The sequence below is a fragment of the Ictalurus punctatus genome, chromosome 24 (assembly GCF_001660625.3).
Source record: "Ictalurus punctatus breed USDA103 chromosome 24, Coco_2.0, whole genome shotgun sequence".
Classification (NCBI taxonomy): domain Eukaryota; kingdom Metazoa; phylum Chordata; class Actinopteri; order Siluriformes; family Ictaluridae; genus Ictalurus; species Ictalurus punctatus.
In genome coordinates, this window is record NC_030439.2 from 239,087 (window position 1) to 252,626 (window position 13,540).

At 45.3% G+C, this 13,540-nt stretch overlaps 1 protein-coding gene across 1 annotated transcript; it reads left to right on the plus strand.

Annotated features, from left to right (window-relative positions):
• The first annotated feature begins 8,513 nt into the window (after positions 1-8,513).
• On the plus strand, positions 8,514-10,397 carry LOC128629075 (uncharacterized). Its single transcript, XM_053675333.1, has 3 exons — positions 8,514-9,098; positions 9,228-9,434; positions 9,554-10,397. The coding sequence occupies exons 1-3, from the start codon at positions 8,902-8,904 to the stop codon at positions 9,810-9,812; spliced, it is 663 nt and encodes a 220-aa protein (XP_053531308.1). The 5' UTR covers positions 8,514-8,901; the 3' UTR covers positions 9,813-10,397.
• The last annotated feature ends 3,143 nt before the right edge of the window (positions 10,398-13,540 follow it).

A 13,540-nucleotide genomic window follows, 5' to 3' on the forward strand; every position in this document is an offset into this window, starting at 1 on the left:
TAAAAAACCCCACTGATTCCGATGTTTGTATTGTTCAGTTTTACCATTTGTAAAAAAAAAAAAAAATATATATATATATATATATATATATATATATATATATAATTTATATTTATAATATAATTGTAAATAAAATTTATAACAATAATTTAAGTATACCTTGTTAAGATGTGCTCATAGTTTATTAGAGGTAGACCTTTTCAGTCCTTTAAAAATTCTGGTGTCCTTCTGTCTTTAAGTCAACCTGACCGCTGCGAACAGGAATAAGCCACCCAGTAAGGAGTCTCTGAAGTCTCTGTGTATGGACTTGCACCACATTTCCCTACTAATCAGACAGTAGTAAGTGATGCTGTAGAAAGATTATGTTGTGGAAATCACAAAAAACTAGCCAGACAGCTAGCAGACGGTGATGAAATATTAGTTTACTGCACAAGTGACTGTCCGAACTGGCCTTCTTCGTCATCACTAGCTATATTGTGTTTTTTTTCCGTTGCAGCAGAACTTGTTAGAACGAAGGGCAAAGCATGTTTATTTATACCGCACAGCTCATTAGTTCAAAACAGACAGCTAAGTTATATGGGTGAAAGTCTACAAAGAATGACGTTACATCAGTAACAAACTTTGAGCACGTCTTCACAGTGTAAACATAAATTCTTCTTATAAATTGTATTTATAAACTCATGCACATACACATATTGTTTACAGAGGAGTATTTACACACATTTACACATGCATTTACACATTTATAACCAAAGGAAATCTAACCCCATTTGCTATAAAAGATTTTCTTGTATAGGAAATAAACCAATATACACCAAACCACACCAATAATAAATAAACTGGGAGCACATCGTTACAGGGTAAGCTTAAATTCTTGTTCCAAAACTGATTTATACAATCATACAAATGCAAATTTTATTTACAGAGGAGTATTTACACATTTACACCGGTATTCTAGTGAGACAGATCATATTAATATACTAATCAGAAGGCAAGGCAAGTTAATTTTCATTGAAAAACTCAATCATTAAAAAAAAAGGAAGATAACAAGTAATACGGGCCGTATTTATGCACATTATACATGTTTTTTTTTTTTTTTTTTACACTAGTATTTACACGAATTTTCACATGTATTTACACATTCATACCCAAAGGAGGTTTAAACCCTTTCCTATAAAAGACCTTCTTTCAACACCGTAATCAAACAAAAGTTCTTCATTTTCTTTAATGTTCTTTGTGGCCAGGAAAATAATAATGTCCTCCCCGTTTTGAAGAGTGTATGCTCTGGGCCTCAGGTTGCAACGTTTCCTTGAGAGGTTGATTAACCGCCCAAAAGTCTGTCGGTCTGGATGGCACTCACAGCAAGGCGAATGTGCGTCAATGCACATAGCCTGTCCATTCAAGTTTTCAAAAAAAAAAAAAAACATGTGAACACCATCCTCAGCACTCACACAGCAGTGCTGTGTCCCTCTGAATATATATATATATATATATATATATATATATATATATATATATATATATATATATGTATATATAGCTTTATATATATATATATAAAGTTTAATTTTGCTGCTTTATAAGCAGTATAGACTTTATTTTGTTAAATGTCATTTTCATTGAATGTTATACATTAATATTTAAGAAAAAAAAGTTCAGTTCCTCAGAAGAGGATGACATGCTACCTCCTCCCACTCCTCCCCCTCATTCCCTGCTGTTGTTGGCACAGGCACTGAAGATACAGGCTTTCCCCCAGAATTTCAAGTTTGAATTTGAATTAAATTAAGTCAAATACACTCTTCTGAAATATTGTAATATAATTGTAATAGTCTACGCAGAATTAGGCTTTTCAAATATTTAAAACAGTATTATCACATAGCTGGCCATTGAATTAGGCTTTAGGAGGTGGCATGTCATCCTCTTCTGAGGAACTGAGACATAAGTCACTTTCCTGCAGAATATAGCACATCATCAGATGAGCAAAATCACTCATCTAGCCATTGCAGATCCTGGCCCTCTCCTCGGAAGGACTTCCTTTTCACCCCATAGTCAAACTTCAGTTCAGTGTCCACACTGATGTCCCGCAGGGCCCTGAAGAGGACGACATCCACGTCCTGTCCATTCACCTTCAAAACGAAAGGTTCAGGACACAGGTTGGCTTGCTTGGATGAATGGTTCAATCTTCTGCCCACAGTGTCTGCACAGGGGTGGCATTCACAAGGAAAAGTCTGGGCGTCGATGCAGAGATGCCTCTGGCCGGTCCTGAAGAAAAACAGGTACACTGCTTCATCCTGCAGATTCTGAATCATGACTTTTCCCTGGGAATATGTGATTACCTTCCCATGGTAATCACACACGATGTCACCCTTGGAAAAGGGTTGGGTTGCAACAACTCCTGCAAAAGAGAGCAAAACAATATGCATCAGATGAAAAGAACGAAATCAACAGGTTTACAAACAGTGTTTTGTTTAAATTTTTTCTGTTAGGTTGTAAGGTAAATTCAAATAGCAAAACCATAATTTAAGTAATAATAACTTCTCCCCTCATTACAAAAATAACTAAAAAGTTTTTTTTTTTACCTAGCCCTTTCTCTCCACCAAAATCTTTGATGGCCAGGCCTTTCCACGTCTCCTGAGACACGTTCCGGCGGAGGTCCTCATCAGTCTCGATGACAAGTTTGGTGGCTGGTTTCCAGGCCGCCAAAACGTCCGCTGGCTTTGGACAGTTGTTCTTCCACCCTTCCTTCAGAATCCCATATTTCACCCTGCTTTCGTGGGGTTTTCGGGTAAAGGCCTCTAGAACGAAGAATAAAATCACTTCAGTCACACACGTCAGGTATCGAAAGGAACAAATCACAACAGAAACGATTTGAGCTTGTGGGTGGAGAACATAGATTTGCTCCCTTGTCAAAATTTTTTTAAAAGTCATTTTGGTAGTCAACGTGGTATTTATTGAACAGGGTACTTACTCAGCAGCCGTTCCATTCTTTTGGCCTTTTGGGCGGCACGCCACTTGTCGTAGAAGACTCGATCGCCCGGAAACCCTGCCTTTAACCTGTCCAGTTTGGTGGGTGCTTTGCTGTCTGCCGATGCCGGAAACTTCATTAAAAAGGCTGCAAAGTCTTTGTGCCTGATGGACCGGAAAACCGGTCGGTGTCAGAGCTGTAAAAGGAAATGAGGTATGTGTTAACATATTAGAAATTAGGTGAACAACAAATACATGCAATTGTGATGTTTCGTGTCTGTTTAAGATGAAGAACCCTACCCTGCCAAGGAGTCCAGCAGTGTAGCCGTGGCCACTACAGTCTGTGGCATAGGTACTCTGTGCAGTTTGGCCACAGCAGTGTTGTAGGCCAGGTAAGAGGACACGGCCTCCTTCTCCGTGTCCGTCAGGTTAGCCGCCGCTGTCTCTAAAGCACCTCTCGCCTGACGACTGGTGGCTCTTAGAAAGTTTTCGAGTGTGCCCACACTCCACCTTTTTTCATAACTGCAGAAAGAAAAGGTTACATGAAATGTTAATTGTAATATGAACGGGTCTGATGTTTTCTGTATAGAAAGTGAACAATCACACATGAGTACGTCGAACACGTCGAAGCTTTAAATGAAGTGTCTTTTTTCTATTTCCAGTGAATTCAAAAGGAACTACCTTCTCTGCCCTGTCTGCAAGAAGACCTGGGACTGCCTGTCGGTGCATCTGCGCAGAGTCTGCATGAAGACACACGACGAAGCAGCGATCGAAGCAGCAGTGGGGCAGGCAAAGGCGGAAATGCGTGTGCTTCTGGCAACAGGGAGGGTGTTTAAGTACGGCCGACTGTGTCAGATTTTGGCTGCTGCTGACCCAATCAGCAGGTAGGTGGAAGATCTTTTCAGTCCTTTAAGAAAGTCTGGTCTCCTTCTGTCTGAAATGTATTTACATCTAAACCTTGTATCTAAACCTTGTTTTCTGTTTTGGAAAGGCTGATAGAGGAACTGGAGAGTCACTTTCTGGTGGTGACCAATGTGCCCCCACCCCTACCTACTTCCATTGAGAGGTCAGGGCCTTCCTCCTCCAGAGCCACACAGCCAACAGGGTTGGACGGCAAACCGTCAGAGAGCTCCTCTGGCAGCAGCGGAAGGAGCAGTGGCGAAACCTTTCAATGGTGAGAATCTCAGTTTTATAGCTTTACTGATTGTGTTTTAGCTTTACTGCAGTGAATTTCTGATATTACGGAGCCCCCCTAGTGCCAGATAAAAAAAAAATCAGAAATAAAAAGTCTTGTGCAATCTGTGCTCTCAGTTTTGCAATCCGTTTCTCAAAAAATAAACACACAAAAAGGACATTGTCACGAATCGTGACAGAGCAGAGATAGGACGGATGCAAGTGCAGGATGAACAGTTGTTTATTGGAAAGAGAGACAGGCAGACAAATCCAAAACGTGATCCAAAACGTAATCCACAAACTTGCAAGAGGTCAGGCGATTGGCAAACAGGCATACACGGGGCAAGGCTAGAATCTAGGTCGTGGACACGGAAAACCGGGTCGAGAAACAAAACGAGAAACGAACTATGACGAGGAACTGGAAGCGGATAATCCAGCGCGAACTAACTTTAAACATGGACCGTGACTATGACTACGATACGAACTAAACTAACTCTAAACATGCAGCGAGAGCTATACAGACCCAAGTGAAATCCCAGCCAATGACAGAACAGGGAGGAGACATGACAGAAACATAAACAAAACACACGTGTCCAGATGTCACTACGGTCAACAACGGAAAAGCAGGTGCTCGCGCATTTGCGCTTAGAGCACGGTGCTTCAAGTGGGAATCGTGGCAGAAAGGCAGAATGACGTCCGCAGACAGGCTGAGCGACGACCTCGGCGGAGCATGAAGGCAGAGCGACATCCTCGGCTGAGCAGGGAAACAGAGCACTGTACTCGGCAGAGCAGGGAAGCTGAGCGACGTCCTCGGCTGAACAGGGTGGCTGAGCGACGACCTCGGCTGAACAGGGAGGCTGAGCGACGACCTCGGCTGAACAGGGAGGCTGAGCGACGACCTCGGCTGAACAGGGAGGCTGAGCGACGACCTCGGCTGCACAGGGAGGCTGAGCGACGACCTCGGCAGAGCAGGGAAGCTGAGCGACGTCCTCGGCTGAACAGGGAGGCTGAGCGACGACCTCGGCTGGACAGGGGGGCTGAGCGACGACCTCGGCTGGACAGGGGGGCTGAGCGACGACCTCGGCTGGACAGGGGGGCTGAGCGACGACCTCGGCTGGACAGGGGGGCTGAGCGACGACCTCGGCTGGACAGGGGGGCTGAGCGACGACCTCGGCTGGACAGGGAGGCTGAGCGACGACCTCGGTTGGACAGGGAGGCTGAGCGACGACCTCGGCTGAACAGGGAGGCTGAGGCTCTGAGGTCACCAGGTGAAGCTTGGGCATGAGCGGAAATTGGCTGGGCATGTCGGCAGACTGGGGCGTGAGCGGAACTTGGCTGGTTGTGTCGGCAGACTGGGGCGTGAGCGGAACTTGGCTGGGCGTGTCGGCAGACTGGGGCGTGAGCAGAATTGGGTCATTAGGCTTAGATATTAGCAGAGCTTGGTCAACTGGATCAGCAGGCTTGGACGTGAGCTCAGGGACGTGAGACTTGGCTTGGACGTCAGAGACTGGAGACTTGGCTTGGACGTCAGAGACTGGAGGCTTGGCTTGGACGTCAGAGACTGGAGGCTTGGCTTGGACGTCAGAGACTGGAGGCTTGACTTGGACGTCAGAGACTCGAGGCTTGACTTGGACTTGGGCCTCACTGACTGGAGGCTTGACTTGGACCTCAGAGACTGGAGGTTTTACTTGGACTTGGACCTTAGGGACTTGAGACTTGACTTGGATTTCAGGGACTGGAGACTTGACTTGGATTTCAGAGACTGGAGGCTTGACTTGGACTTGGACCTTAGGGACTTGAGACTTCACTTGGACTTCAGAAGCTTGAAACTTGACTTGGACCTCAGGGACTTGAGACTTTACTTGGACTTCAGAAGCTTGAGACTTGACTTGGACCTCAGGGACTTGGGACTTGACTTGGACTTGGACCTCAGGGTTGAGCTCTGGTTCTATGACCTCCGACGGGCGCTCCGATGTCACCCGGTTGATCCCGGGCTGGGTCTCTGCACGGGCTCTCCGGTGGAGTTTCTTATGCTCCCGCCAGCTGCTCTTGAAGCATTCCTGAGAGCAGAAGAAAGCTTCCTGGAGGCCCAGCTTCTTGCAGGTGGGACATTGAAGCTGAGTCTCTCTCCCGCAGCCCTCGGTCATACATCTCGGAGATTTCGCCCCCGCGTTGGCCGGAAACTGAAGTGGATCGCTGGTTACTGCCCTGTCCATCTCCTCATAATAGAGGTTGAATGGTGGGTCCACCTGGGGCTGTCCATTGACTCTCCACCCCAGTAAATCAAGACCACGAAGTTGTCCAGGCTGTGAAAACTCCTCCATAAACAGCTCTGCAAACTGAGTGACATCATGGAGGGCTGGCGACCCAGCACTCACCAGCTGCTCCGCCCAGTCACGGGCCGGACCGCAAAACCTGGACACCAGGAACCCGATCCACTCTCTCTTAGTAGGCTTGGGAAACGCCAAGCTGCAGAAATACTCCTGGCAGCTGAAGAGGAACTCCAGCGGGTAGCTCCCCAATCCCGCTGTCTCTGGTGGCAATTCAACGGCGTACCTTTGGGGAAATTGCACGGACGAAAAATGCGGCCAGTAATCCGAGCGTTCCCCGATGAGGTATTGTCCTACTACTTCCCTGGTTTCTGTGGCGTGACTTCTCTCTCGTCCTCGTGCTGCATCCATGTTGAGGGGGAAGATTCTGTCACGAATCGTGACGGAGCAGAGATAGGACAGATGCCAGTGCAGGATGAACAGTTGTTTATTGGAAAGAGAGACAGGCAGACAAATCCAAAACGTGATCCAAAACGTAATCCACAAACATGCAAGAGGTCAGGCGATTGGCAAACAGGCATACACGGGGCAAGGCTGGAATCATGGAAACATGGACCGTGACTATGACTACGATACGAACTAAACTAACTCTAAACATGGACCGTGACTATGACTACGATACGAACTAATCTAACTCTACGGTATTAATCTTCCGCATTGTGTGCTGGGAGGCGCACGGTACATATGCGGACATGATCAGCGTCTAAACTGCTAGCAGCTGAGAGCAATACAGACCCACGTGAAATCCCAGCCAATGACATAACAGGGAGGAGACATGACAGAAACATAAACAAAACACACGTGTCCAGATGTCACTACGGTCAACAACGGAAAAGCAGGTGCTCGTGCATTCGCGCTTAGAGCACGCTGCTTCAAGGGGGAATCGTGACAGACATAATGTGTATTGAGTGGACATAGAACCAATACAACTGAATATACTTTTAATTTTTCTATGTCCACTTAATACACATTATTAAGAAAATACACACTATGTCCTTTTTGTGTGTTTATTTCTTGAGAAATAGAAGAGAGAGGTTCGAATGTACAGCGAATGTCCAATATAAATCCAGCTGTAACACGGTGATTTAAGATTACGAAATCTCAGAGGGAAAATATCAGAAATTCACTGCAGTACCATCTACGTCCACCGGGGCAGGCAAAGGTTGGTCTTGGGCCTTCAAAGGTCATGTATCAAATGTCATGTATTTTTTTTTTACTAAAATACTGGGTGAAGTTAAAGTGCCTGCATCTTCACTGGGTAAGCTTTTATTAAGGCCTGGAAATCTTTCTGGACTGGGATCCCCAACCCCCTGATTTCTCCTGCCTAGCTAAAGCTCATGCGTTAGCTCAAAGCTTTTTTCGTTCCTGCGGACAGACCTTCAAAATGAGAATCCTAAACATTAGGAGTAGGTGAGCACTACCAAAAAAACACTTGTTTTGAGTTTGATATCCAAGAACAATATTTCTCAAAAGGACCCAGAGGTGGAAAAGACTTGTTGTGACGGAAGATGGAGGGAAGGGCAAGGGCGTCATTGCTACCCGAAGATTTCTGGCTGGTGAGGTGGTGAGTGACTACCACAGAAACTAGTGGTAGTCACACACCACCTAGTTTTCACACAGAAAACTAGTCATGATGACAAGGTCATCTAACGTGTCCTTTTTTTCAGGTTGAAAACGTTGCACGTTTTCTGTGTTACATGGACCCACGGGCACCAACCCTGGAATTTGTCAGAGACAGAGAGAAGACGCATTATGTACATGAATACATGTACATAATTTTTACTTGTACTTTCTATACAGATTCCACACATACCAGACCATCAACACCAACCTGAGGCATGATGACAAGGACCTGCATACAGACTGTAGGGAGTTCATAGACTACCTCGGACTGCTGCAGAAGAGCTGCAGTAAGAAGGTCAGCAAGGAGATTACCCAAAAAAGGCAAGTTTATTTTTGCACCCATTTTTCTGAATTACAGCAAATATATGTGAGCACTGTGACAAATAATATTATGATGTGTTAATATGTTTGATCTTTTTCACAGGCACGAGAGGTTGACAGCAGATGGAGAACTGACAACGCATGACTGCACAGCTGTGGTCAGGGCCACCAAAGGAGACTTCCTGGCCATCACCCGGAAGAAGTTCCAGAGTGGCTGAACAAGAAGACCACTGCATTGGGGTACACAAGGAGCACAAGACGAGTGCTCAACAAGTGGCCACATTTGCCCTTTCCCAACCTACAACTTACAACTTACTTGGACTTACAACCCGTATATCTGCCAAACAGACTGAGAGCAAGCAGTCAGAATTTATCATCACCCATGGCAAGTGGCCACATTTGCCCTTTCCCAGGAGGAGGATACTGTAAGTTGGAAATAATTTTCCTGTCAGAAACAGGATGCATTAATTTATCTTGACGTTATTTATGAATGAATGTAATTAATTTTTATTTTTCCTCTGCAAACAGTGGTTTGAGCTGTACTACACGTGTTCGGCCACAACTCCAGTCCTGCATCAGGAAGCGGAAGAGGGAGGATATGGATGGGACTGAAGAGAGATTCTTCATCTCATCCGCGAGTGGAAGAATACACAATCCCTCCAATGACCTCCAACGGCTGCACATAGGGTAAGCTGACCATCATGATTAATTTCGCACACACTCTGTATGGCACCTGAGGTCTGAGGGTAGATGTGTTTTATATGTATATAAATAAATAAACATCAAATTAATATACGGTTTCGACTTGCACTTTAGGTATGGCATCAGACCATGGGTGACCAGCCAGAGAGCACACCGGGTCCTCGAGACAGCCACCAAGAGTCTGACTGACACAGAGAAGTCTCTGGTAGCTGACTATCTGACACATTCGACTGCTACAGCGGAGAAACATTACCGCATGAAGCAGGCAGACAACGTCGTGAGGGCTAGTCAGCTCCTGGATTTGCTGGCTGGTCAGTCGAGGTACACATGTTTTATATTTGTCGACACAATTAATACAATCCACAATTTGTAAACAAATTATATTATATGCACCAGTCTAATACTCTTCTCCTTCTAAAATATTACTTCTTTGTATTTAGCACTGATCCTTCAGAAGGGGAATCCAGCCGCGCTGCCCGTAGCATTGCTCGCAGTGCTGCCCAGCAGAAGGCAGAGACGACAGATCTGCAAATGGATTTAGAGGCAGCGTACAACCGGCGTGTAGAACAGCACCCGGTGACTCTGGAGGGTGGAGCACCAGATAAGGCTCTGCGCGCCGACATCTCACCTAGCTTTCAGCGGAAGCTGTACGAGCAATGGGTGAAGGCCCAGATGATATTCACTGTTAGTATTTTTTAAAACTATATGTAAAAAGATATTTACCAAGTAAGGTGCTATGTTCACAGTTGTGAATTATAGTTTTAACTAACAAAATCTTTCCATGTTTTCCTGACAGCGCGCTTTGGCCCTCGTCTACCCAGTGAGGAGAAGGTCAGCAAGTGGATCTCTGATCAGGGATGGAGGAGCAACATACCCAGTGCAGCCCAGTTCATCAAAGAATGGAAGCCCCATGGATCCGTGGACACAGCATTGGACGCTAAACAGATCCGGAGACTCACAAGGACCCAGAGGTGGAAAGGACTTGTTGTGACGGAAGATGGAGGGAAGGGCAAGGGCGTCATTGCTACCCGAAGATTTCTGGCTGGTGAGGTGGTGAGTGACTACCACAGAAACTAGTGGTAGTCACACACCACCTAGTTTTCACACAGAAAACTAGTCATGATGACAAGGTCATCTAACGTGTCCTTTTTTTCAGGTTGAAAACGTTGCACGTTTTCTGTGTTACATGGACCCACGGGCACCAACCCTGGAATTTGTCAGAGACAGAGAGAAGACGCATTATGTACATGAATACATGTACATAATTTTTACTTGTACTTTCTATACAGATTCCACACATACCAGACCATCAACACCAACCTGAGGCATGATGACAAGGACCTGCATACAGACTGTAGGGGGTTCATAGACTACCTCGGACTGCTGCAGAAGAGCTGCAGTAAGAAGGTCAGCAAGGAGATTACCCAAAAAAGGCAAGTTTATTTTTGCACCCATTTTTCTGAATTACAGCAAATATATGTGAGCACTGTGACAAATAATATTATGATGTGTTAATATGTTTGATCTTTTTCACAGGCACAAGAGGTTGACAGCAGATGGAGAACTGACAACGCATGACTGCACAGCTGTGGTCAGGGCCACCAAAGGAGACTTCCTGGCCATCACCCGGAAGAAGTTCCAAAGTGGCTGAACAAGAAGACCACTGCATTGGGGTACACAAGGAGCACAAGACGAGTGCTCAACAAGTGGCCACATTTGCCCTTTCCCAACTTACAACTTAGAACTTACTTGGACTTACAACCCGTATATCTGCCAAACAGACTGAGAGCAAGCAGTCAGAATTTATCATCACCCATGGCAAGTGGCCACATTTGCCCTTTCCCAGGAGGAGGATACTGTAAGTTGGAAATAATTTTCCTGTCAGAAACAGGATGCATTAATTTATCTTGACGTTATTTATGAATGAATGTAATTAATTTTTATTTTTCCTCTGCAAACGGTGGTTTGAGCTGTACTACACGTGTTCGGCCACAACTCCAGTCCTGCATCAGGAAGCGGAAGAGGGAGGATATGGATGGGACTGAAGAGAGATTCTTCATCTCATCCACGAGTGGAGGAATACACAATCCCTCCAATGACCTCCAACGGCTGCACATAGGGTAAGCTGACCATCATGATTAATTTCGCACACACTCTGTATGGCACCTGAGGTCTGAGGGTAGATGTGTTTTATATGTATATAAATAAATAAACATCAAATTAATATACGGTTTCGACTTGCACTTTAGGTATGGCATCAGACCATGGGTGACCAGCCAGAGAGCACACCGGGTCCTCGAGACAGCCACCAAGAGTCTGACTGACACAGAGAAGTCTCTGGTAGCTGACTATCTGACACATTCGACTGCTACAGCGGAGAAACATTACCGCATGAAGCAGGCAGACAACGTCGTGAGGGCTAGTCAGCTCCTGGATTTGCTGGCTGGTCAGTCGAGGTACACATGTTTTATATTTGTCGACACAATTAATACAATCCACAATTTGTAAACAAATTATATTATATGCACCAGTCTAATACTCTTCTCCTTCTAAAATATTACTTCTTTTTATTTAGCACTGATCCTTCAGAAGGGGAATCCAGCCGCGCTGCCCGTAGCATTGCTCGCAGTGCTGCCCAGCAGAAGGCAGAGACGACAGATCTGCAAATGGATTTAGAGGCAGCGTACAACCGGCGTGTAGAACAGCACCCGGTGACTCTGGAGGGTGGAGCACCAGATAAGGCTCTGCGCGCCGACATCTCACCTAGCTTTCAGCGGAAGCTGTACGAGCAATGGGTGAAGGCCCAGATGATATTCACTGTTAGTATTTTTTAAAACTATATGTAAAAAGATATTTACCAAGTAAGGTGCTATGTTCACAGTTGTGAATTATAGTTTTAACTAACAAAATCTTTCCATGTTTTCCTGACAGCGCGCTTTGGCCCTCGTCTACCCAGTGAGGAGAAGGTCAGCAAGTGGATCTCTGATCAGGGATGGAGGAGCAACATACCCAGTGCAGCCCAGTTCATCAAAGAATGGAAGCCCCATGGATCCGTGGACACAGCATTGGACGCTAAACAGATCCGGAGACTCACAAGGACCCAGAGGTGGAAAGGACTTGTTGTGACGGAAGATGGAGGGAAGGGCAAGGGCGTCATTGCTACCCGAAGATTTCTGGCTGGTGAGGTGGTGAGTGACTACCACAGAAACTAGTGGTAGTCACACACCACCTAGTTTTCACACAGAAAACTAGTCATGATGACAAGGTCATCTAACGTGTCCTTTTTTTCAGGTTGAAAACGTTGCACGTTTTCTGTGTAACATGGACCCATGGGCACCGTCCCTGGAATTTGTCAGAGACAGAGAGAAGACGCAGCAGTTTTTCAGGGAGCTGACTGACTATCGAAACAAACTCAAATTAACTACATGAAAAATTTGAAAAGGTTGGTAGAATTTGGTGGGGTTTTTTTTTTTTTTGCGTATCAAAACTTGTGCACACAAAACTTAATTGTGCTTGAATACATGTACATAATTTTTACTTGTACTTTCTATACAGATTCCACACATACCAGACCATCAACACCAACCTGAGGCATGATGACAAGGACCTGCATACAGACTGTAGGGAGTTCATAGACTACCTCGGACTGCTGCAGAAGAGCTGCAGTACGAAGGTCAGCAAGGAGATTACCCAAAAAAGGCAAGTTTATTTTTGCACCCATTTTTCTGAATTACAGCAAATATATGTGAGCACTGTGACAAATAATATTATGATGTGTTAATATGTTTGATCTTTTTCACAGGCACGAGAGGTTGACAGCAGATGGAGAACTGACAACGCATGACTACACAGCTGTGGTCAGGGCCACCAAAGGAGACTTCCTGGCCATCACCCGGAAGATGTTCCAGAGTGGCTGAACAAGAAGACCACTGCATCGGGGTACACAAGGAGCACAAGACGAGTGCTCAACAAGTGGCCACATTTGCCCTTTCCCAACTTACAACTTACTTGGACTTACAACCCGTATATCTGCCAAACAGACTGAGAGCAAGCAGTCAGAATTTATCATCACCCATGGCAAGTGGCCACATTTTCCCTTTCCCAGGAGGAGGATTCTGTAAGTTGGAAATAATTTTCCTGTCAGAAACAGGATGCATTAATTTATCTTGACGTTATTTATGAATGAATGTAATTAATTTTTATTTTTCCTCTGCAAACAGTGGTTTGAGCTGTACTACACGTGTGCGGCCACAACTCCAGTTCTGCATCAGGAAGCGGAAGAGGGAGGATATGGATGGGACTGAAGAGAGATTCTTCATCTCATCCGCGAGTGGAAGAATACACAATCCCTCCAATGACCTCCAACGGCTGCACATAGGGTAAGCTGACCATCATGATTAATTTCGCACACACTCTGTATGGCACCT